General features: G+C 39.9%; 1 protein-coding gene across 12 annotated transcripts in view; it reads left to right on the forward strand.

Moving 5' to 3' along the window:
• Positions 1–25833, forward strand: part of ITPR1 (inositol 1,4,5-trisphosphate receptor type 1) — a 182818-nt gene that overhangs the window by 53252 nt on the left and 103733 nt on the right. For 9 of the 12 annotated variants that reach the window (XM_026857342.1, XM_026857345.1, XM_026857344.1 and 6 more), the window contains 18 exons: positions 1577–1692; positions 5148–5234; positions 6771–6929; positions 8210–8308; positions 8774–8857; positions 8941–9087; positions 10406–10501; positions 11875–11919; positions 14918–15072; positions 16341–16440; positions 16887–17047; positions 17822–17963; positions 18332–18490; positions 19057–19229; positions 19489–19608; positions 20897–21091; positions 22810–23061; positions 24453–24594. In XM_026857342.1, the coding sequence (XP_026713143.1) occupies positions 1577–1692; positions 5148–5234; positions 6771–6929; positions 8210–8308; positions 8774–8857; positions 8941–9087; positions 10406–10501; positions 11875–11919; positions 14918–15072; positions 16341–16440; positions 16887–17047; positions 17822–17963; positions 18332–18490; positions 19057–19229; positions 19489–19608; positions 20897–21091; positions 22810–23061; positions 24453–24594 (2432 nt within the window). The remainder of the gene's footprint in view (positions 1–1576; positions 1693–5147; positions 5235–6770; positions 6930–8209; positions 8309–8773; positions 8858–8940; positions 9088–10405; positions 10502–11874; positions 11920–14917; positions 15073–16340; positions 16441–16886; positions 17048–17821; positions 17964–18331; positions 18491–19056; positions 19230–19488; positions 19609–20896; positions 21092–22809; positions 23062–24452; positions 24595–25833) is intronic. The other 3 variants (XM_026857346.1, XM_026857349.1, XM_026857350.1) reach the window with 1 other exon arrangement.

The raw sequence follows: 25833 nt of genomic DNA on the forward strand, positions 1-25833 counted from the left end.
AGCTCTTTCTGTCCTTCCCCAGTATGTCACCGTTAAAGATCCCCAGTGCCGTATGCAGCTCCTGCCGGGTCAGTTGCTGTTGTACTGAGCCACCAGCTGAGCAGGCTGCAGGAGTTGCTGTGGTGGTTTTGGACAAGTTGATCAGCCCCTTCAGCAGGCAGTGGCTCACTGAGATGAAACGCCAATCTGCCTCTGGTGCTTCGCCCCGTTAGAAGGGGATTTTGTTTTGAAGACAGACCTTTGCCCTTCTGTGAAAGGTGTTTGATATTGCCTGGTATGCTCTAATGGTGCTTTGAGGATGGATTAGGCAGAGAGAGTGACATCAAATAGGCCTTTACTTTAATAAAGGTGTGAGAAGAGTGAAGGTGTCCATCTCAAATGGTGTCCCCAGGTAAAGTTGTGAAAGCCTGTCTCTAGCAGAGCTCAGCACCTTCAGCAACTTTAACCTCTGCAGAGCTGAAATGACTTGTCTGTGGTGGGGGGTTTTTACCTTTTTGGTTGATGTGCATCCAGTGAGTCTTATTAGCACAGTAGCCCACAAGCAGCTGTGCTTTTCAGACAGTGAAGATAAAACACCCAGGTAGGTCTCTCCTTAGCTTGCTGCATCCCAAATTGCAGTGCTTGCCTGTAAGAATACATCAAGAGCCATGACAAATGCCACGTGAATTAGAAACTTGAAGTTGTACATCCATGCTATTGCCAAAGAGGCACTGGGAACAGCCTTCAGGCTTTTTTGGCACTTTGTTTAAACTTCTAAGCTGCTACTTTAGGCATTGTGTTTGAAAAGCTTAATTTATTTTTTTGCGTGTTCGGTTGCTTAGCAACAGAGAAGAGGAAAAATAGTAAACGCAGCTAATTTGGTTTTATTACTGATAAGTTAGCATCACTTTAATATAAAAATGTGCTTTTCATAAGACTAATGGTCTGTAATTCCTGGCCTTTGCCAGGCAGAATGTTAAATAAACAGTGTGGATAGACTGAGTAAAGAACCCGACACCCTGAGGGGTTCACTGTTACTTCGAGCTACGCTTTGAATATCTGTGCTTGTACGTGCTGTTCTTTGGGGGTATTTTATGCTACTGCTGCTTTATTAGTTCAGTTTCTCCAATTCTTTGTACCTTATTTTTCCCTAGCAATAAAAGAGATTTGTTCTAAAGACTAAACAAACAACAACAACCAAAAAAAACCCAAAAAACCCCCAATCTAATGTTGGCAGGTATGCTACTTCACACAACCAAAGTAGAAAACCAAAAAGTTGAAAGTGTGTAAAATGAATCTGTTTGTCTGGGAAACCGTTGAAATGTGTTACCATTTTAGTATGGTAGTGTGCTTGACTGGGACGAGTTCTAAATTTTCTGGTCTTGCATCATATGTTTGGCAGCAGCAGTTAATTTTTATCGTTCATGGGGCAACATTCCTGTTGCTCAAAAAAGCATTTGCCTGATCAAGAGCTTTTGGGAATTTGTTTATAAACCTTTCTTTGCTGCTGGAATATTTGGACAATGTTAGTAGCAAAAAATCCAGATAATTACAAATGGTTGAACCAATCTTTCTGGTTTTCATCTGTTTTTTATAGATTGCCTGTTCAAACTATGTCCCATGAACCGGTACTCTGCTCAAAAGCAGTTTTGGAAAGCAGCAAAGCCAGGAGCTAACAGCACAACCGATGCTGTGCTACTCAATAAACTGCACGTAAGTATTCACGCTTAGGCTCCTTCTGATCATCAACACTCTCATCTGTATTGCTTTAAGTAATTTCAGTCAACTTGACACAATAACCCAGAGACATCAAGAAAGTATGTAGAAATTAGTATACAAGACTCCTTTTGAGACATTTGCTCAGAAGTAACTCTTTAAACAGCCTCTGATTTACAACGGCATGCTGGTCAAGGCCTGTGTGCGCCACTACCAGTACGTATGATACTGAGTTAGTCAGGACAGCTGTTTAAGCTTCCATTATTAACCTGTGCTAACCTATAGTAGTGCTCTACATGGGCATTTTGGGTGGTAACAGCATAAAAATAGGATCCTTCAAACAGCTACACAGAGTAGAAGATTCTCAGGCACTGCATCTCAACGTGGGAAGTCACGGGCGTTAGCTGTGCTGGTAGATGCCATCTCAGCCACCAGTCTGAGAAATCTATTGGGATTCCTCAAACATAGCTGCTGTTAGTACGTTTAAAGGTTGATGGGTAATTATGAGTAATTATAAGGCCAGACAGCCTCTCCTTCCTTAATAGCTTGCAGTATTTAATATTTTCTGGGTAAAATGTTGACATTCAGCAGCTGAAAACCCAGTAAGGCAGTTGATTGCTGTTTTTAGAGTTCCTACATAAAAAAAACCCAGCTTAACTTAAATACCATCTGTTGACTTTAGAGTTAAATAAACTCCATGTTTATGTTAAAATTACATAGCTAGAGTACTTCATGTCAAAATTACAATTCTAAATATTTTTAGTTTCTTTTAAGTCTATATTAAGCTCATTGTAGACTGAAATACAAAGTGGCCCTGTAGGAGAGTGTCATTTGTTGATTGCCATATGGCTGCCTTGCTCCTGCATTTCACAAAGGCTGACTGTTTGACTCATTTTTCTTCTGAAAACATAATTTTATAACCTTGAAGTATTAACCTGGCAAAGAGAAAGCTATTTTGGTACTGGCTGTAGCACAAAGGTCCTTCACTTGTGCTGCATTTCTCCTGCCCCTTTAATAATGATAAGAGAGGTAGACTGTGCCAGCAAGCTTTAAGTAACGACACATTCTGGGTTTGGTTGTTCTGGTGTACGAGGGAAGGCGAGAGTTTATGCCCACAGGATATGTGTGAGAGTTTATGGATTTTAAAGAGAAAGTATGGTCTAAATACTACATCATGTAGATTAAAAATACCGTGTGATTGCCCTGAATTACATTGTCTTTTAAAGTTGTCTTCTCTTTCCTCAGTACATGCCAGTTCAGGTGTTTGGAACCTGTTGTTTGTCTGACACTTTACCATTTTGTGCTGGGGTCCCTATGGAAATACAGGGTTAGATTTTTCCATTATTTAGCTTCAGCTGGATGATGTTTGTACAGAAATGTACCACCGTGCACGAACTGCATGTTTGATTTGGTGAAGGAATTTGAGGCCTCTACAATTTTATTGGAGATTATTTAATATGCATCACACTGACATAAAGGCTAATCCTTTATGTAGCATGTGCCAAATCAGGTCCTCGGGGACCTGGGACTGATGAATGTCTTTAAAAAAATTTGGTCTCATGTACATCACTTATATATATCAAAACTTTTTTCTGTCAATCATATGTGTCATCTTTTCCATTTGGTGGCACATGGAATACACTAAAAAACCCTACGTGTTTCACGATGTGTATTGGGGGGGCTGTGCCCTGGAACATGTGCGCATATTTGTTAGCTCTGCCGGTGATTAGATTTCTTTATCAGTGCATATAATTTCTAATGAAATTGGTGATGCAAGATGTATTCATCATCACTTGCCTTTTTTGGCTTCTGTTTGTCTGTTGGTGGAATTTATTGTCTGCTGTGGAGCACTCAATGCTGAGGTCAGGTTATTTTAAGTTAATGCCATTTAAGGGATTTAAAAATCTGGGACACTTGTCTTTCTTTGGTATCAAGAATCAGTGCTGGTTGAGAAGCTGACATCTAGTGGCCAGAGAAAATGATCCTTCTTGAATGAGTGTCAGTTTTGGTGTGTGATTTTGAAATGCTTCCAGAGTCTTTATTGTGTTTTCACAGAATACACTATTTTATTTATAATAAATGTGACACCCAGTCCAGTGCAGGCAGAGAAGTTCTGTCTTTTGTGATTGCCTTTGATAGTTGAGAGGGCTCTAATGTCTTAAAGAAATCCTTTCTTGACAGAATACTTTGAAATCAAGCAAAAAATGTTATACTTCAGTAATAGAGAAGGTATCCTGCATTGTATTTCTAAATATATTTTTGACTTTGAATGAGCAGCTGTATTCCAGGTTCTCCAGGAGCAAGAGCCAGCAATACCTAGCACAACATCTAAAAATAGCATGTTTTGTGTAAGCTGAAGGTGCTGAAGTTTTATAACAGTATACAGATAGTTCTTCCTTTACAGTAGAAAAGCTTTGTTCTGTGTTATTACTACTTTGCCTTCCTGCAGTTAGGAACTGTGGACACTTTCTTCTCTTCCAGGAGAAAACTCGACCTACCATAGTCCTTGAGATCTGAGAACCAAACCATAAACACTGATTTTTAGCCTCAAAAAAAGTCTAGTTATAAATTACTCTCTACTGCCAGATATCAGTTAAAGCAAATACAGAATTTTTTTAAATGAAAAAAATTTTTCATGTTAAGTAGGAGAATTTTTTTAATCAAATGAAATTGTTTAAAATCAGCCTGAGCAAAATAGCTCTTTTAATTTAAAACAAAACAAAGTGCAAGAGACTAGTGATAAATCACCAAATAAAACAATGTATCCCTATGAGCATTGTGCTTTGCAAGGGCTTTCTCTTCTATTACCACGTTAGTGTGATACAGAAATGCCCAACTGTATTTTCACAGCCCATCTGTAACGCAGCACAGTATCCTTCAGCCTCATGAAGTACAGACTCTGCAGTGCTGGGACATGGGGAGCTCATGTACTCAGAGCTGCAGAGGGCTTTTGTAAATGTCTTCTAAATAATCCTGTTGCATAGTGAAGATGATTAGAGTTGGCCTAAACAGGCTGTAGAAGGCCTGTATTGGCAAAGTAAAATAAAGAGCCAGAGTTGAGGTCCTTTCCTTTCGATTTGTATAGAAGTCCAGTAGAAAGGAATATAGACTTCCTGGCTTCAGTAGTTACCCATCCCTTTTCACCTTCCCTCCATAGCTTCTCTTCTCATGATTTGTCTTCTATCTTGTCTGAGCTTTTCACCTCATGTTTTATTCCAAAATTTTTTTCATATTTATCCAAATTATGGGTTGCTTAATTGCTGTGTGTCCACTGTCCTGAACAACTGAAAAAGGTAATTGAAACTTAGGCTGTTAGAAGTTGGAAAAAGGATATTACACTGTATCAGATGCTTGCTGGTTTTCCAGTTCTTTGAAATAGTCTTCTAGAACCTTGGGCATTTGGCCACTCTTTTTATGAGACAATCAGCAGTTGAATTGTTCTTTAATTTCAGCATGCAGCAGATTTGGAAAAGAAACAGAACGAAACGGAAAACAGGAAGCTGCTGGGAACAGTCATCCAGTATGGCAATGTTATCCAGGTAGGCTGAGAACATCTTTGAGCAAAATCCTATACAGAATGAACATGACTTTAAATTTCTGGAGTTCATGGACAAGAGTCTAGTTTTGCAAGGTATGACAGTGTCCTGAAGTGGGATCCTCTGAAGCAAGAACTAGGTGTACAGCTACGATGGAGTCACTTTTTTTATTATGGGTTAATTGAGCTTTTCTTTTTGAGGTCACCATATGGTTGCTTCCTTCAGAAATACTACTTAAAGCCTTTGTTAGAGTTGGCCGTTTGGAAGATGGCACAGGCAGTGTACGATGCCATATATGGTGTCTCACAATTAAATGTTGACACATCAAATACTAAACTGACCCAGTGAAGGAAAAATCAAGTCATATAACTGCAGTCCGTTGAAGCAAAGGATATGCTTAGGTCCCTGGGAATGGGGAAAAAAACCCCAAATCATGTCTCAAACCCAAGAAAAATGGAAAGTACAACAACTGTGTAATGAAAAGACTGGGGAACAATATGAAAGCAAAACAAACCTACTTCTACTAGGTAGAGTGCCTCCATGCATCCAAAGTAGGCATAGTCAGCTGAGTATACTGAGCCTCAGATTAAGAGATTTCTATACAGGTGTGTTTTATTCTGCTGACACAGTACCAGCCAACAGGAGTGGTGGCTATGAGCAGGACTAGACAGGGCTTTCTTGTTGCAAGGAGAAATTGGTGGCCAACCTTTAAAGCAATTGCAGGATTTGGAGCAACCTGCTTGAGGAAGTGCCTGTCTTGGTTAAGTATGTTATTGGCTTGTGCGATTGAGGCAAAAAAAAAAAAAAAAGATGAAAGAAAAATAACACCCATTTTTGATTGGACTGCAAACATCAGCACTATTAAGAGTGGTGATAATTTTTTACTCATATTTTTCCATAACTCCCATATGTTCTGTGAGTATTTATGGTAGTCAAAAGGCATCAAAAAGCAGCTTTCTGTTTGAAAGTACATGTCTGCTAAATTTACTGGGAACTTAACAACAGTTGGTTGGAGCTGGGTAGGTCGAGAGCTGGGGTGTGACGTGTTGGAGCTCACATTTTCGTGCCGATGGTGCACGCTCTGCAAGGTGGTGCGCGGTGGAGGGTTGAAGAATGGGACTCTGAGGAGAGTCTTCAAAGAAGCAGTCACGTTTTATGTCAAATAAGACGGCGCAATGCAAGATAAGAACAGCTTTGCTTCTCGCCACCCCCTTTGTACCAGGGAAAGCCACTTAGTCCCCAGCATTTTACAACTTTTGATCCTGGGTTTTTGAACAGGCTGTTGTAAAGTGATGAGGGCATTTCTAAGTGTTTATCATTTGCTGGAGAAGGAACAGTTGCATTAGCTGCAGAAGTTTTGTGCTGTAGGACTGTATATACACTGAAAGAAGTGCAAGTGAAATTGTGCCTGATCAGTATTTTTAAAAACTAAATTATGTAAGTCCTGTATAGTATTGTGGTTATCTTATGCACACTTGCTGTTTACTGAGGGAAGGAAAAATGAGCATTCTTAGAACTGAACTCTAATTCTTATTCTAGCTGCTTCACTTAAAAAGTAACAAATACTTAACAGTAAATAAGAGGCTTCCAGCTCTACTGGAGAAGAATGCTATGAGGGTGACCTTGGATGAAGCTGGAAATGAAGGTTCCTGGTTCTACATACAGCCCTTCTACAAGCTGCGTTCCATTGGAGACAGCGTAAGTGTGAAGGGGAATATCTTCCTGTACTGCTTTGTGCACAGCTTGGCAAAGCTTCTTTTGGGAGGCCTGTCTTGCAATTAATGAAATGCACAGATCTTTTAGAGCGTGATGTTGCAGGAACAACCTTTTTCCTATGCTGTCATGAGGGGGAGGAAAATTGCTATGGCAACTTGTATTTTGGAAACATGGAATGATTTAACGTTGGAGGGAATAAGGGACCTAATTACGCCGGCCTTTCACAATTCCTGTCCAATTCACAATGGTAGGAAATGTTGAGTTCCTTCAGTAGATTTGGAACAAATAATTAGCATCTTGGTTTTCAATGTTGTCAGTTTGGAATCAAAATTCATCATCATTTTGTATTTGAGGAATGAGGTAATAATGAGGTTAAATGGTCCTGTTCATGGGAAATCTGGAAAATAATTGGCTCTGAATTAAATGAATTACCATTTTAATCTCTAAATCTCTTTTCTACAAAATCTGAGTCATCTGGGTATGCTATCTGCCTAGAACCAGGAGGTAATAAGCTTCACTGTGCTCTGTGATATAGTCCAGGTATATATTTGGCACGTAAACACAGTGGACTTAATAAAGTAGGAATAATTCACCCTGCGGACTAGCCCCATATGTTTTGATGTGTCTCTTCCTCTTCTACAGACACACACACACACACACACACACACACACACACAGAGAGAGGAAAGCCAAAGCACAGGGTAGCGCAGTGACCATTCTTAGTGACCATTAAGCTCATTAAAATCACACCAATTCTCAGACACTTTATCACTAAGAATAGTTCTTTTCAATACAGAAAAAGCTTTTTGGTTTGAAGACTTTTCCCTAGAAGGGAAGAACAGGATCTTTACTGTCCATAATGAAGTGTTTCTCTTCATTCATGTGCCAGCCTGGTCAAGAATCTGATTTTACCAATGAAAGTGTGTCTTGGAGAAGGATGATTTTTGGCTGACCTTTTGCTATAGGAATTACTTGTTAAATGTTAACCAATGAAAGAACTTTATGGAAACCAGCAGATAGGTTAGTTACCAGAATTGCAGTCTGTGTTTCTTCTGCAAGCCTGAGTCCAGTAGCATAGGGGCTTTTTCCTGCCTGAATGGCTGAGTATGATGATTCTGAAGCAAACAGTGCTGGTTTTCATACTCGGATAGGCATCTCTCCAAACTGCAAGAAGGTGATTTCCTCCCATCACTTCCATTAAAAAGGAAAGGAAAAGCTTTCTCAGGGTGCAAATTTCTGTCTGATGCTGTGCTTATATACAGGTTGTCATTGGAGACAAAGTAGTCTTGAATCCTGTCAATGCTGGCCAGCCTCTTCATGCAAGTAGTCATCAGCTTGTCGATAATCCAGGATGCAATGAGGTAAGGACAGATCGACACAGCTGGAGCAGCTGTACAAACCTCTCTGTTTCAGCTAAGCTGCTGGGCCTTGTTTGAGGAAAATTGGTTGGTTGGTACCTGTGGCATTGTTTAGAATGGTTATCTTGTTAATCAGCAACTTAATAGAGTATCAGACTCTTCTCATATCTATTGGGTGCTGGATAGAGGTTTGAGTTTGATTTCTTTGGCTTGATGGGCTAAAACCAAGATTTTCCTTCAAAATCAGACGTCATGGCGCAGTGATGAGCAGCAACTGCCTTCCTAGCAAGTCAGCTCTGTAGTTACTTGTTCTGCAGTAAATGCAGAAAGGATGTTCCTTCTCTAGAGCAGTGCAACAGGAGTTGTAGTGTTCTGCTGAAAATTGTCTGAAAAGTGAGGCAGTATTTTGTGGCCGTGTCTTGTGCAGGTACAAAACAGTGGGACTAATGGTTTTAGTTCTCCTTTTAGGTCAACTCTGTGAATTGCAATACAAGCTGGAAAATAGTTCTCTTCATGAAATGGAGTGATAACAAAGATGATATTCTCAAAGGGGTAAGACTCAAAACTCTACTTACTTGTAACTTGTTCACTGATGGGTAATGTCTGTACTGACCATGCTGTCTGGGCTTGGACAGGGCGATGTGGTGAGACTGTTTCATGCAGAACAGGAGAAGTTTCTGACCTGCGATGAGCATAGGAAGAAGCAGCATGTCTTCCTGAGAACGACAGGGAGGCAGTCGGCCACGTCTGCAACCAGTTCAAAAGCCCTGTGGGAAGTAGAGGTAAGAATTGTAACTCAGGCTGGGGTGGCTTGATAGGAACAATTACTGTTTCTGTTTAAAAACAGCATACCTGGATTTCTTTTTTTAGGTAAAAGTCATCTTGTTGTTAAAAGTTTAATCTTAAAAGTCCTTTACTTACTGTGCTTTGTGTGCCAAATCAAAACAGAGTTCCAGTCTCTAATGGTGCAGCAGATAGCTCTCAAATTCAGGTTCTTGACAATTTGGGAAAAGGCGACAGAGAAGCACGTATGAAGTCATTTTCTCACCAGTCACTGAAGTTTTAACACCAGCTAATAATTTCAGCCGTCCTGCTGAGTGTACTGAACACTCTATTTTTGGTGTGGAATAATATGATTATGCATATCCTCATTTGATAGGAGTCTGCAACCCTTTGCTCTCTGTGTGTTGCTTGTCTGGACTGGTTTTTTTCTTTACTTGGCTTTTAAATAGAGTGACTAATACCTTGGCCATCACTGGCTTCTTAAAATATCCTCAGTCTGTTGGTAGTGTTATGATTTTATGTTATGGGTTGATGATTTTAAATGTTTGCCATATAAACTGCATGTGAGAATCGTAAAATGAACTGTAATGGTGCATAGGTGTTTCTCATACTCTTTCTGGAAGTATCCGCTTCAGTACACAGCTTCTCCCATATTTGAAGTAAAAGCTTACCTGTAATTAATGCTGTTTCAACATGTTACAACACATCAGTAACTTCTGTGGTAACTGTCCATGTGTGTGCAGTTATCCTGTGGTAAATGTGAGGCAGAGGTAGCATAGTCCTTCCCTGACAGGCACAGGCCAGCTATGCTGTGTTTTCCCAAAGGAAGTGTATGTACCCCCAGAGTAGCCAATAAGAAGTAACAGATCATCTGGTGTTGGAGGCACTGCCTGCCACAGGAGAAGTTAGAGAGTAAATATAAGTCTTCCATATTCTTTTGTGCAGCACAGTTGCATTTGAAATATTTCCATGTGTCTTCCCTCATCCACTTTAAGAAGGTCAAAAAATAATTTTGCCAAAAAGGTAAAGGATTTGTTGCATTTCTTTAGGAAGTTTGTTTCAAGACCTAGCAACACATGCACATCTACAGCACCTTAATTACATCTCTGACTTTCAATTTAATCTTCCTGCTGTCATTCCAGAATTGTTGAAATGAACGAATTGTAGCCAAATCAAAGTATTTACTCTGTGTTGTTCACACAGGGACATAACTTTTCTGGAGCTCCTTGTCCTGTTTCCTCTTATCTGCATGTGAAATACGGTCAATGCTATGTTTGAAAGACCCACAATATAAATGCGTTTTCCCTTCCCTTGTAGGTGGTGCAGCATGATCCTTGTCGTGGTGGTGCGGGGTACTGGAACAGCCTTTTCAGGTTCAAACACCTTGCTACTGGACACTACCTAGCAGCAGAGGTAGGTGCTGGGGCTTGCTTAGGAACTCGGTATTTTATTCCACAGTCTCTTCTTCCTTTTACACCTTCTGAAAATCTTTTATTTCCTGCTCTAAAAATAGACACAGGGGAGGAGAGAGGTGTTTGGGTCCTTAGTACAAAAGTACATGGTTAAACTTAGAAAACAAAGGGAAAGAGGCTTGAAAGAACACCATGGTACGGGGTAGTCTTGGGCTTATTTCACTTTTTGTATGAATTCTAGAGCCAATAACTCTTCTCTTGTAGAGAATAGACACTAAATAGTATCCTGTCATGTGGGCAGTAGAAATCAAGATGAATTTATTAATAGATGAATAAATTGAAAATGGCTGAGAGCCTTTGGGGGAAAATTAATTCAACTACTGTTACGTTTTCTTGTATCACTGATTTCTAAGCGGAATTGTAGAACTGACTAGAATGGAAATGCAGTTAGACTTTAGACCAGTCTTATAAGTACTGCAGATAACACTTAGCTGTCCAAGCACAAAATAAATCTTTCTTTCTCCATAGTGGGGATCTTTCCTCATTGAAATAAAATTTCAGGACGTATCTTTTTTTTTTTTTTTTAAAAAAAAAAGGGTTATAATTTTGAGTTTTGCTGTTTAATACTTGTAAAAGTTTACTAAAACTACTACTATTTACTTAAAAGCATGAATATACCAACATGCCAATACACAAACCTTTGGAAGTAAAGCTGTCCTGTATGTAAGAGTGCATGGCAGGGCAGAAGGCCTGTCTCAGCCCATGCTATTGACCTGAGAGTTTCAGTGGGAAAAGTCCGAATTAAATATCCTATTTTATATTCTTCTAATAAGGAGATTGGTAAAACACCAGCATTTTGTCACATGAACACTTGCAAATCCTTTTCAGTGGTGATCCAGTATAGAGCTTTTCCAGTAAATCTTGGATTTGCTAATCAGCCAAAATAAAAACATAGTCTTACATTGTGCAAAAATATACCAGAGGCGATTGCTCACCTGATCCATGGTTAGAATAATGTTTGTTCTGAAAGATTTCTGCCAAGTCAGTAATTTCTAGTTGGAAATTCCACTTGGGATTTAAAATTAAAATCAAATCCTGAAACTTGGTAACTCCCTACCCCTCTTGGTCCTTTAGTGATTATCCTGAACAAGATAAATCTCTGTATGTTTGCAGATTACTTAACTGCTTAACTCATGGACAGACAGATGCCCAATTAGAAATGACTCAGTTTACACAGTATATTTGTTCTGCATGCCTGGTAGTGTTGTAGCAGTAGAGTGCATTTTTTACAAAATAAGTTTAGACTGCACTGAGGTTATTTCCCACTTCCAGCTCTGTTAGAGTTTTGACGTGCCTGTGATTCTGTTTCATCAGGTAAACCCTGACTATGAGGAAGATGACCTGGAGTGTCAATCCTCAGTAAGTATAGGCAAGAGTATGATCTTGCCCCTAATTGAGGAGGGCTTGACACAGGCCCAGGTATTTACCTGGCCATTGCATAGATGGTCCAGGATTTGTTGCTAGTGAAGAAACTAAAAGACTGAGAATAATCTGAAGGCTTTTAAGGCCTATCAAGGGGAGTGGATTTAGAAAACTGGGTTAGGCTTTAGTGAGGAGCAATGCACTTGGAATCGAATTTATAATTTTATAAGTTACTTGGACCCCCTCACCTCCCCACTTTGTACCCTCTCTTTTTCTGTCTTCCTTGTTTCTTAAACCTTTGCCTCCTTGAAGCACTGTTGAAGACATCTGAAAAGCTGCTTGCTCAAGGTGATGCCAGATGGCAAGTGTCCCTGCCGGGATGTTCACATAGTGCAGTGCCAGTCAGTTGTCTCGCCTCCTTGTTTAAGAAATTAATTCCCCCTCTCATTTTAGCTTGTTGCAGGAAAGCCAGGATAAAGGGTCTAGAGAGCAAGAATGGTGGGGTGAGAATGATTTCAGTGCCATTCTGTGAAAGCAAGTATATGTTGTTTTCTGTAAATGTCGTGTCCAAGATTGAGTGTGCTAATGCTTTATATTAATAGAAGCTTCTCTTTGACTCCAAAGGGAAGCCGCATTGTTTCAGTAGTTGAAAACAGATAAAACTGGAACAGCACTTTTCACGGTGGATTATATTTTTTTTTAGTTGGATTTCATTGTAGGCATACACAGCTTTCTTGATCATTTATCTTGTATTATGGAAGATTTGCTCCATTCGGATATGGGAAAGAACAACTCCTGATTATTTTATTATTTTTTTTTAAAAGATCAATGTGCTATGATGCTTTGAAATCCTGCAGGGTGGATTTTTCCTCCTGAAAGGATTTGTCATTATAGCTTGGCCATTAAAACACTTACTCTTGTCCCCAAATACTGAGCTGTTACCCTGATTAGTTCTTGGCGGTATTTGGCAGCAAACACTGATGTTCTGACAGCTTGGCTTCAGTAAACATACTGAAAAAATGAACAAAAACCACCCACAAAGCTATTGTTGGAGGAGGAGGGAATCCCACATTGAACTAACTTGTTGACTTAACTTTTTGAAATTTAATCAGTGTTGAGGACTTCTATACAGACATCAGTCCTACTGGTGATATGCTACTGTCTCCTCCTGATAAGTGCAGTTATAACACTGGCTTCAAGGTTGTACTGATTTTTCCCTGCTGTCTCTTTACCACTAGGTGGCAAAAACAGACCATAAAGAATAGCATCAGGAGCACATAATTCATTTCTGACACAAAATTACTGCATCGTTTAACATTAACTAGTGACAGGGTGGTGTAGGCTGCTTTATCCAACTTTATCCCAACTCCAACTTGATTCGAATGTGAGCTGTCTGCAAGGCAGCGGGGTTCTTTGCACAGCTCGATGTTCTGTTGTTGTTTTCTCCTTATACTTTAGTGAGCTGTACAAGAGTGAGGTTTGAGCGGGCATAGGTGAGATGCCAGCAAGTATCTTGCAATACTAAAGGGGATTGCTGTTGTTTAGCTTTGGGATTGAAGTTTTAGTTCTCTCTAAATTGCCACATTTCCTACTTTTTACTACTCATTTTCAGCTTTGTCACAGTTTCAATAACTGACCAGTTGTCTCCTGAAGTACAAATTGTGAATACAGAGCAGCTGTCTTACTGTGGGGATGAAGGAGATGGCTGAAATTTGGAGAATTCATTCCGAATGAGCAAATTTATCCCCGTGTAAAGCCTCCAGATGGACTCTGAGATTATAGCTGCTTCTTCTCTTGAAGGCACGGTCCCAATGTGTATTTCTGTTCCATACAGCTAACTGTCTGTTCCCATGTGCAAAATCAGACTTTAAATGTCACTACTCTGCAGCCAAGTTCATTGACAACAAATGTGCTAACTGCAGAGTATCCTGAGGCACAAGCAACATTAGATACCTTTCCGTATGTTTAAGGATTGCAATCCCTGACGCCAGGACTTTGAAAGACAGGTACTTGAGTGCTGGCTGCTTTGGGTGCCTGCCTTCTGCTGGTGCCATGATCACAGAAAAGCTGATAAATTGGTTGCTTGATCACATAGAAAATTATGTCTAGGATTTAGATGTTTATGCATGGACAGCTGGCTCCCGTGTTGTGTCAGACAGCAACTTTTTTATTGACTAGTGATAACTGGTAGTTCCCTAGGAAAGATCTTAGAGAAAGTTGTTCCTTTTTCCCAGTTTATTTTTTCCTACTCGTTTGTCCTTTCATCTGAAAATCCAGGGGTTTATTCAGTTGATGTTAGTATCTTTACTTTGCTGAAGGAGGCTGGTAATTTGCTAGTGCCTTGGAAATGAAGATACTCTAATGCCCCAGCCTTTTAGCCTATCATTGTGTTCGAGTGCATCATAAACTGTGGTGAGAACAGCAAGACATCTAACTTCTTGATTAGCTTTTTGTTTCATTTGTCTGTGATTCATAAATGCAAGCCCCATTTTTGCTGTTGAAGTTGATTATTTCCCAGCAAGATTGTTGCTACACAGTGTTGCTGATTTTTATATTTACACTTCACATAATTGTTTTGTTACGATGGTAGTTGCAGTATGTCAAATATACTTCAAGAGCTAGTAGTGTCAGGGTTGGGGATCTTAGCCAATGTGGGTCATCTGAAACTGTCAGTGTTCCCAGTGCACCGTGGGGTGAATGATTGGGGGATTTTGAGTCTCTTCTGGCACTGTCTGCAAGGCATAACCTCTGTGGCTTAGGGTTTATTGAGTTTGTGATCCAGAAATACTTAGAAGTTACTAATACCAGGGAAAAACAAAGAAATGGTTGGCAAGACCACCTAATTGTCAGTTTTACTGGTGTCCTAAAGCCCAGCTGTCTTACAGGTACTTGAAGTGGTTCAGTCGTGTCTGCGAATACAGGCCCCATCTGTTTAATGCTGGGCGGGTGGGTCTGGAGGGCTTGGTCTGACTCTGTGATGGGACTTCCTCCACAGCTGGACCCTGAGCAGGATGCCTCCAGAAGAGGCTTGCGCGGTGCTCAGGAGAAGATGGCGTACTCGCTGGTTTCTGTGCCTGAAGGAAACGATATCTCCTCCATATTTGAGTTGGATCCCACCACCTTGCGAGGAGGAGACAGCCTTGTCCCCAGGTACAGCTCAGCATAGTGTTAAAACTGACTGTCTGCTTTGGAGTTAGGGTTGGGGGTTTTTTTAAGGTAAAGCTGTCTACTGCTTTTTTTCTTTTATCCTTTGGAAAGAAGCTTCCTCCTCAAATTCTTGAATTACTGAGCAAGTGCCTGAAGCTTCACTTCGGTACTTTACAATTGAGTTATAAGTAACCAAACAACATTTTACAGATAGGAGAATTGACATTAAGGGACTTCCTTGATAGTGAACAAATTGGGACCAAAAGCCTTGGGTGTCCTATCAAGCCACTCCCACGACCTGTCTGTATTATGTTAGCTAGGGTGTAAGATCAGGTATTTAGCACTTTGATTTGTTCTCTACCTGTCCTTTACTGTTCATATGGTACCTCTTGTACATAAAAGATTCTGTACCCTTCAAAGATACACAGTGTGGATGCAGATTCTTTGCTGTCTGTTCCCACCCAGAAAGCACAGTGTATTTGTTTAATCTGCTTTAAGCAGCTCACTAAGTCATCAGATGCTGTAAGTCAGCAGAAGTTAACATGGTCACCAAAAGCAGCTGTCCTGGCTGCTGCTTCTGTCCTCTGTGCTGCTGTGGTTGTGAGGAGAGAGGAGATTGTACTGCAGCTGAAACTGTTTCTTATTCTGGCCAAAGATGCTCATCTGATTTTTGGCTTGACATGTTTTATCAAACAACTGGTACGTGCGAAATAGTGTCATTGCCAGAAATACCTGAGAAAACAGTCTGGGAACTGCTGTCCCCATAGGACTTCTGCTAAAGAAAATTGTTGCATACTAGTCTTGTGTTCTGGTATTTAATGGACTTATGATGTGTGTTCAACACTGACTACCTACACAAAGAGTCCAAAAATTCTCAATTTAGAAAATATAAAATAACTTTGCATTTTTCAGCTCATAATTCCCTGATAAGGGAGGAAGTTGACAGCTCAGATACGCTATAGCATGTGGAAATGTGAGGACTTGAAGAGACTTAATTAGTTACTGTGCAGCAGCTGAGTTACAGCAACAAAATATAGACATAGTTCTGTTTTACAGAAGAATCTATGTCATTATATAAGAAGACTTCCTAAGGTGAACTTAGAGAATGAAGTAAGGAAAGATTCTTATTTCTGTTATGGTATGCAGCATGGGTAAAGATGACACTTGTTTTTTCCCTACTTGTGCCTGCCAACATCTTGCAGTTCGAACAATGCAAAGATTTCCTGTCTGGGAAACTGACTCATGCTTTGAAACTTTCGATTTTCTTTCAGGAACTCTTATGTCAGGCTTAGACACCTTTGCACTAACACCTGGGTTCATAGTACCAATATCCCTATTGATAAAGAAGAGGAGAAGCCTGTGATGCTTAAAGTAAGTTCTGTTACTTTATGCAAGCATGTCCTTGTATTCCTGTACTGTTGACAAAAGTGTTGACAGAAGTTCAGTCCCTTGAGACTGATGGGTTAAACAGCAAGCAGTGGAACCGTAATGAGTAGTGCCTACACAAAATATTTTATCTTAAAGACGGCTTTTGTGGTCGTGCACTAGTTATGCTGTTCGATTTCTACTGTACAACAGTCATCACAAGGAGGATTTTTTTCCCCCTGTATACAGTAACATGTTGCAGTCTCACCTGATGTCCCTCTGGATTTGGGAACAGCTTTGAGCTTTGCACAGAGGGCTACTGTTCTCAAAGTTTGACTCGTGCTGCCTAAGTGGAGCGTGGCTTTTTTTTCTGTTCTGTTATCACTGAGTGTGTGAATCGCTACTTTGTTTTCTGCCTTTTGGTTTGATGATAAACCTTCTCTGGGTTTCAGATTGGTACTTCTCCAGTGAAAGAGGACAAAGAAGCTTTTGCTATAGTGCCAGTTTCCCCTGCAGAGGTTCGGGACTTGGATTTTGCAAATGATGCAAGTAAGGTTTTAGGTTCCATTGCTGGCAAGTTGGAAAAGGGAACAATAACCCAGAATGAAAGAAGGTAAGGAAACAAGAATTTGGTTTGGATAATGTTGTTTCCTTTACTCAGTAACTGTTTCTTTGAAAAATTTGTCTATGTGGGCTCTCTTCAGAAGAGGGATTTTGTTTCCTCTTCGATGAGATACAAAAAAAAAATAAAAAAATTGACATGTCCATAGGGGAGGTTCTCAGGCCAATTCCTTCAATCCCTCCCTGTTGCTCTGTGAAATGAGAGCATGAGAACTGTTGTTGTTAACTTGGAGGAATAAGCCACAGCATACCTTTCTTGATGGGCTTTTCAACTTGAGCGTGGGAATTTATAATCCATCTTGTGAAGGCTGAATGTATGACTTCTTGCAAATCCTCTGACAATGTCCGTGAAAAGTGTGTGGCCACACAAAAAGAGCACAGAGTCGACTCTGTAGAACCAGGGCCCATGTGCTTCTATAGTCCATGTCTTTTATTTGGCCTTGGGAGAGATTATCACCTAATGAATTTTTTCTGGCAATTTAAAGAACTGCCACATAGAACTTGGCAAGCATATAGTTGCCCTAAAGTGATAGCATTGTCTTACTGCTGCTCTGCTTTAGCTATTAGGCAGTAAGGCTATAGCAGTAGAGAGCATTAGTTCTTAATTTTAAGTTCTGTACGAACCTATGTGCTTTATCCGGCATCTGAGTCGGTCTCTTATTGATCTTTTTTCACTTGGCATTTTGAAATCAATGTAAACTTTCACTGGCATTGTTCTTTTAACAGATAGAATTTGTAGTCTTAACAGCTTCTGGCTTTTCTGTAGATCTGTTACCAAACTGTTGGAGGATTTGGTCTACTTTGTTACTGGTGGAACTAATTCTGGACAAGACGTCCTTGAAGTGGTGTTTTCTAAACCTAATAGAGAACGGCAAAAACTGATGAGAGAACAGAATATTCTAAAGCAGGTAGGCTGTGTTTTTCTCTAAACTTTTCCTGCAAGAAGGGTTGTCAGAAAAAAGAGACAGACACAACCTGACTGAATTACTGGGACCAAAAGATCCTTTGAGTTCCTAGCTTCCAGCAGGCTCTTGGCAGTGGAGTGTAAGCATACCACTGGCCTGCCACTGTAGGCTAGAAGAATAAACTTTAGAATACAGTGTTGAGTAAGAGTGATCACCGTCTTCTGTCCAGGCTACTCTATGGCAAGGAACAAACTTGGCAACTGTAGTGTATTTCTGAAATTTGAAGACACTGACACAATGCTTTATGCTAATTTTAATCAGATGAAGGCAGTGTCTCGTGGCATTTTACCTTTGTTTTTTTAAATCTATAGATTTTCAAGTTGTTGCAAGCACCATTTACGGACAGTGGCGATGGCCCAATGTTGCGGTTGGAGGAGCTTGGAGACCAGCGTCATGCTCCTTTCAGACACATATGCCGGCTTTGCTACAGAGTGCTGAGACACTCTCAGCAGGATTACAGAAAGAATCAGGTTTGAAATATCTCTGTAGCTTTCAATGGCACTAGCATTATTCCTGTGCTCCAAGAAAATATAAAAGCTGCATCTCATTAATAAAACAGTGCTGTGCTGTGATTGTACAGTCAGCAAGAGATTTTTGGATTGCTCAGTTTTACTTTATCTGGCATTTTTCATCTCTGATACTATAGGCAGTGTAATTAGTACCAGTTCTAAGGGGAATTAAAGAAAAAAACAGAATTGCTAACTCTCAAATCCAGGTGAATTATAAGACTTTTTCACTCTTGCATACTACAAGCTCCATTGAAAGTTGACCTGTTAATTTCTTTTTTTGCCATTTATTAAAAACAATCTCATATCAGATAAGGATAAATGCACTGGTGGTGTCTAGCCTGGGAGGGAGGGAGGTGTTGAGGTTATCTCTCATCACTTGTTTTCTCTTGAAGAACAACTTGAATCTAATCCATTTAGCTTCCTGGGTTGTTGATATTGACAAACATTTTATTGTTTTCTGTTGCTGAGTATTTTCTTAAATTCTGATAATTAATTACAACACCTTCCTCCTTCTCTGTGTTTTGAAGGAATACATTGCGAAGCAGTTTGGCTTCATGCAGAAGCAAATTGGCTACGATGTCTTGGCCGAGGACACTATTACAGCACTGCTTCATAACAATCGCAAGCTTTTGGAGAAGCACATCACAGCTGCTGAGATTGACACTTTTGTTAGTCTTGTGAGGAAAAATAGGGAGCCCAGGTGAGATCTATGTTTCTGAGTATATGATTACCCTTTTCCTCTTAAGACTCTTAAGAAAAATTTGTACCTGCCAACTTGCTAGTAAGGAAGCACAGCTAGTTCACTTCTTTTTTGGCACTTCCATAACTTCCCCCTCGGGCATCAGTCTCACTCAGCAATGTTAAAATGGAGTTCTGAATGTTTTCTTTCTGAAATGTAGATTGCTTCAGTCTAGATCTCAACAAGGATTGATATCCTTTTGGCTCACATTTTCCAACAGGTTTTTGGATTACCTCTCGGATCTGTGCGTTTCCATGAACAAGTCTATTCCAGTGACACAGGAGCTGATTTGTAAAGCCGTGCTGAATCCAGCAAATGCAGACATTCTCATTGAAACTAAGTAAGTTAATCCCTTTAAAGATGGTTTTCCTAGTGTGAAACAGAAGGAAGGTGATTCAAAAAGCTGAGAACGCTGCTGGCACGTCTAGAGAAAGCAGTTAGGTATGTGTGGGGTCCTCTTCAAATACACAGTAAATGGGTATTGATGACAGCAGACGTCTGCCATATGCATTCTCAGTCCTGCAGTCAGAGAAATCTTTCAGATATCTCACGTTTGATAAAAGTAGACAGACTTTGCAGGAAAGTGTGCAGGGTCCTGTGGACCTGATCCTCCTCTGAGATGCAGGCTTTCCTCTAAGCTGTCTGAAGTGAGCGAGTGCTTCTTGGGTGTGTGCCCACTGAGCTCAGCGTTCAGGAAAGCAGAAGCTGATGCATCTCTGCTCACCCGCGTGTCTCTCTGCGGTGAGGATCTGGGTCTTGAGCTCTCAGCACTGCCCTACCACTGCAAAAGCATCATACCAGGCACCAAATCCCAATTGTCTTTCATAAAGACAGGTGTATTCAATATGTGGAATAGGGCACAGATAATCATCTGTAAAATGGAAGCAGGTCTTTGTCAGGTAGTAATTAAAACACAAATGGAGGAGAGTCTTCTTGCCCATTTAATTCTTTTCATGAAATCATAAAGACTGTATTTCCACCAGCACTTATACTTGCTACATCATTTATTTGTTCTTATTCTTGCGTGTTTAATTTCTTGTTTTTTCCAGATATATGATCTCTTCTTTGGTGAAGAGCTAAAAGTCCTCAAAGCCTCTTAAGTTTCAGTAGCTGATTTGTTTTTAGTTATTTCACCACAGAAGCAGAAACTACTTCTAATCCAATTGGCATTTACGTGATACAGAACTGACTGATTTTTAGATATTCTTTCTAGTCCTTTCCTAGTCAGTTGGATGACTTTGAACAAGTTGTCTTGTAAAGATATTTTTGCAAGTCAGTTAGATGTGTCTTTAACATCCTCATTTCTTCAGTGGAGCAGAAATGTTGGTCTTTTTAAGGCTGAATGGAAGCTTATAATCCAAATTTATTCTAACCTAATGCTTTTAATAATAAACCCCTTATGTAGTAAGATGTTACTGCTGAAAGAGTAAGATACTCTGCTTTTACTTTGCAGAGTTGAGGAATAAAATTTGTGTTTTCTGAATGCAGGTGAGATCATAAAATGAGTTATTTGTGTCACCAGTACGTTTTAGCAAGTGTCTCTTTTAGCAAGTGCCTTAAAAGAAATGTTCTTAAAGATCTGCATGGGTCTTGGCAGTTTGTAATCTAACCTAACTTACTTCTGGCAGGCTGGTCCTCTCTCGATTTGAGTTTGAAGAAGTGTCAAGTGGAGAAAATGCCTTGGAAGTTGGAGAAGATGAGGAAGAAGTGTGGTTGTTCTGGAGAGACAGTAACAAGGAAATCCGCAGTAAGAGTATCAGAGAGTTGGCTCAGGATGCTAAGGAAGGGCAGAAGGAAGATCGGGACATACTCAGCTACTACAGGTTAACAGCACGCACAGTAGTTGGGTAGCAGAGTTCATCAGGGCTGTGTGGGGAAGCCTTTGGTATAGGCTGTAGTTGGTTTGGGGGAAAGGATACTGCTTTCATGGACAAAGTAGCCCTTCAGAGAGCGAGGGTGAAGTCTCTTTGAAGTGAGAGCTAAAAGCATGAAGTTATTTGTGGTGACAAGTCCAATTATCAGCATGAGCAAATTTAAACTGATTTAAAAAAAAAAACAACAACCAGTTCAGGCTTAGAGTGCATTGGATTTGCACAGCAGTTAATGCCTGTATTTCTGCTTGGTTTCCTGATAAGTGTTTTGATAGAGCCTGTATGTTAACTGTTTAGGTTACCTGTATTCAGGTGGCAGTTGGGGTGAACAGCTGCTTGCAGGAATCGCAGGATTTGAGCATACAGGTGGCTTTGCTTTTGATTTTAAAGTCACTGCTGTGTTCTCTGCCTTCTAAATATTTCTCTAAACTCAAAGCCTCTAGTGGTCCTGTAGTTCTCAGCAGGACAATATATCAAGTTATGAAAATGCCACAAGTTTTGTTTGATTAATGTGCAGTGCTCTTTTGTATGGCTTAAGCTATGCCTTTAGCAGTTTCTAACACAAGGCAATGTTTCCAGATGACTTGACAAGACACCAAGTTCTTGGCATAGTGTAAGATCAGGTTTCAGCCCAGACCAAATTCCTGTGTCTGGGTTATAAACCTTTGACAATCATTTGACAGACTTAATTGGGGTGATGCAGAAACTACTACATTTTTTTTATTTTTAATAGTTATCTTATTTGACATGCTCTCTTCCATTGACATGACTCTTGCACTAGGCTTCCTAACACGTTTGTATTTGAATCTATTGGGCTGAGCTCAAAAGGAGACCTCTTGTGTATATTTTTAAAAAATGTAGCTGCTTTCTTTTCTTGCACTTGTTCTTAAGTAGAAGTGATAGTGTTAATTATTTTTAGTCTACATTATAGACTTGTGAACATGCTTAAAACAAGGGTTTAGGATACAGCTTGGTCAAATTCTCATGAGGAGTGCTGAGAGAGAAAAGGAGTCTGCCTTCAATTAAAAGTTCATTTGTTTAGGAAACCTCACAGTTGACACTATTCAACACAAGTCTGAATGAGTGCTTGAGAATGTTGGACGTGTGCTTTATGGCTAAAGGCTAATTATTGGTCTGTTGAATGCGCATACTTTAAATGCCAGTTCCTTGCTTTTAGTTTATGGACTGAAATGCTTAGGAATTAAGTTAGTCATTCTCTACCGATCGTTTGACTGAGTGAAGCAGACATCAGCAGAAATCAGAGGTACCTGATTTTCAGTGATTCTGTAGTCCATTTACATTGTTGCCTCAGTGAACTACTGTGGCTTCAGCATCAGTTAAGAAGAATTTGGTCTTCCACAGTACTTAGGCTGAGTTGCCTCAAGTGACCTTTGGATTCTTCTGTAGCTTTCATAGACAGCATTACTTAGTTCTATGTAACTCTCGGGAAAATATGATGACTCTTTTTCTTTTATTTTTCCTCTAAGTTACCTTTTATTAGGATTTGACAGGTACTTTATTTGATTCATAATTAATATAGCTATAATACTGGAAAACCTAAGATTCATTCTGTTAATACATATAAGAGCTTATCAGTACTATACCCAGTGGACATTTCTGGAGAGTGTAAGCGGTTTCTCTATGATTTCTTTCCCCTCCCCCCCCCAAAGATATCAGCTAAACCTCTTTGCTAGAATGTGCCTTGATCGACAGTACTTAGCCATAAATGAGATATCTGGCCAGCTGGATGTAGATCTCATTCTCCGTTGCATGTCTGATGAGAACTTGCCATATGATCTGAGAGCATCTTTTTGCCGGCTAATGCTTCATATGCATGTTGATCGTGACCCCCAGGAACAAGTAACACCAGTGAAGTACGCTCGTCTGTGGTCTGAAATACCTTCTGAAATTGCTATTGATGAGTAAGTACTTGCTGGAATGGTGTGGGAAAGGAAATCACATGACTCTTGATTTTTAAAACAAAACCAGATCAATCCTAAACTCATGCATTATGTATACTGTTACTGTTGAAAAATATATTTTTAAAAATCCATACCTTATCCAAACCTTGTGGTTTCATTTGCCTGTAATGTTTGTTGGAGAGAACCTTCTCGAGAACAAAGCAACTTTCCTGTATGTGCGTGGTGCAAGCTGTGGGGCAGTAGGGGTTTGTTTCCAAAACCCCCAGTGATCATGGAGACGGCCCGTCTCTGGTCTGGGGGATGTAATGAGTGACCTAGCCTGGGGGATGGAACGCAAGGCAGGACTATTTCATTTTTTCCTCCTGCCTTATGAGATTATAGACTCTTCAGGGCAGAGTGTCCATACGGGACCTCGCACAATCAAAAGCAAAAACAAGGGGGAAGACGCTGAAACAAGTAACGTGCTGGCGATGGAGTCATGGTCCTTGACCTGCAGTGGAAAATACTTTGACGCAGTGGTGAAAAACCTGTACAAAACCCCAGCTAGACTGGAGACATGAATCCTTGACCATAGACATGTATTAATTCTTTATAGTACGAATAGTTTAAAACTTATAGTACTTCAACTGTTAAGAACACTTTTTTTTTTTGGTTAGATGAAATGAACGTTTAAAATTCATGTTAAATGGTAGGAAGTTGTTGAGTCTTGTCAGTATTAGTACTGGTTTTTAGTGGGTCCTTGTTTTACCCTCCCTTTCCAACTTGCTAGCCTAGTTTTCTTTGAGAGAGGCAGTAGATCTTACTCAACTTGAAATGCCAAAGTAAAAAAAACAAATGGCTTCAGCTCTGGCAGAAGCTAAGCAGCGATACGTGACTGATCAGGAAAACAAAAGTAGTTAGTGCAAGGGGGTGGGGATTGTCTTTTTCGAATGCTTTCTGCGCATGCTGAGAAACAAACGTAGAATTTCTATTTAGAAAAAGTAATGTCTGGTCTACATATATATTATTTTTATTTGGAGAAAAAACAGCATCCCCAGTCAGCATCTCTTGGCCACATCCATTTTCCCTAATGCTGTATATAGCCTGTCATTGTTTCCACTAAAATAATAAGGGATTTGGTTTTTTATTGGGACAAAATTATCTTTTTTGTTTTCCTCAGACTTTTTTAAATGGTGCAAAATGAGCATATGGGATAAAACAGCAAAAGCCAGGAAATTATGGTGTCAGCTTCCTGACTCCCCCGTTTGGATAAACTATTTAACAGCCTTTAACTTTTCTTAGATTTTTGACAAACCAATGAAAAATTGTGTCAGGGGAAAAGAGCCCTGTGTATTTGCATGTTAAGTTTTGTGTTTTGTTTTATTTTTTGTTTTGTTTTTTTTCCTCTTCAGCTATGATAGCAGTGGAACTTCCAAAGATGAAATTAAGGAGAGATTTGCACAAACAATGGAATTTGTAGAGGAATATTTAAGAGATGTGGTGTGTCAGAGGTTCCCTTTCTCTGATAAAGAGAAAAATAAGCTCACTTTTGAGGTAGTTATCCAGTTCTGATTTTATCCTCAGGAAGGTCACAGCAAGTCCCAAAAGCCTGAAAGTACTAGCAGCTACAACTACCGTGTAGTAAAAGAGGTAATGAGGTTGTTTGCACAAATTCATGTGTTGATATTTTACGAAGATGTAACTGTTTCCAGAAATGTGACCAAAAAATTCTTTCCAGCACACTGCATAGCCTGCTGAGGCCCTCTGTATTGCTTTTACACTGAGGCAAGACTAAGAAGAGAACTTGAGCTAAGTATCAAATGGAAGTGGAAGGTGCTCAGGATTAGCAGCCACTGAAGTGTCATCTTTAGGCTCCAACAGAGCAGTTGGATTGGGTTTGCTCTAGCTCCTGAGTTGTGTCCTTTCATCACTGATGGATTGGATGGGTTTTGTATGTCAAAATAATGTAAGGGCAGAGCTGTGAAGTCTTCAGGTGATGCATTCTGAATCATGGCACTATGATTAAATGACAGACGAGAGTGATCTTTTATTTGTACTTGATAATACGGGACTTTCTTGGCACACACATCTGGCTTAGAGCTGTTTAAACACATTTTTCCTCCATATAATTTGCAATCACATAGAAAAGGCTGGGTGAGGGGATTCAAGAAATAGTCCCTGGGTTATGAACACTTATTGTTGGAAGTAAATACAAGTCACTTGTTGATTTTCTTGTGCATAGTACTGTGAGACTTCTTTTTATCTATGCTATGACAGTTTAATAATAGTAGAGAGGGAGAGAAAGTAAGAATTTTTTTTAGGGCAGAGTTGATTACAGATGGAATGCGACAAGCAAAGGAAAGGACAGGAGGTTGCTGTCTCGGAAATCATTCCCCCCCTCACCTTATTTTGTGCTATAGAGGTCAATGTGACTTGGCAGAATAATTATATGTATTTTTCTAAGACTGTCAGAAAACTGAAGGATGGCGCTTCTTTCCAGGAAGAGAGTGAGCACTATCCTAGAACAGTAATTTTAGCCTTCATGAAGACAATAGTATAAGCTACTAATAAGTTGTCTGATTTTTATCCTCAGGAAGGTCACAGCAAGTCCCAAAAGCCTGAAAGTACTAGCAGCTACAACTACCGTGTAGTAAAAGAGGTAAAACTTTGCTTCTTGATAGTTAAATGAAAGTGTAAATGAGTAACACAGCTCTGGAGAGCTGCAGGCAGAGGGAGGCACCCAGGAAAGTCTGAGTCACTCTTCCATTGTGGAAAGTATTTGCTGAGTAATAA

Source organism: Athene cunicularia (assembly GCF_003259725.1).
Source record: "Athene cunicularia isolate RWA chromosome 12 unlocalized genomic scaffold, athCun1 chr12_part1, whole genome shotgun sequence".
In the NCBI taxonomy this organism is placed as follows: Eukaryota; Metazoa; Chordata; class Aves; order Strigiformes; family Strigidae; genus Athene; species Athene cunicularia.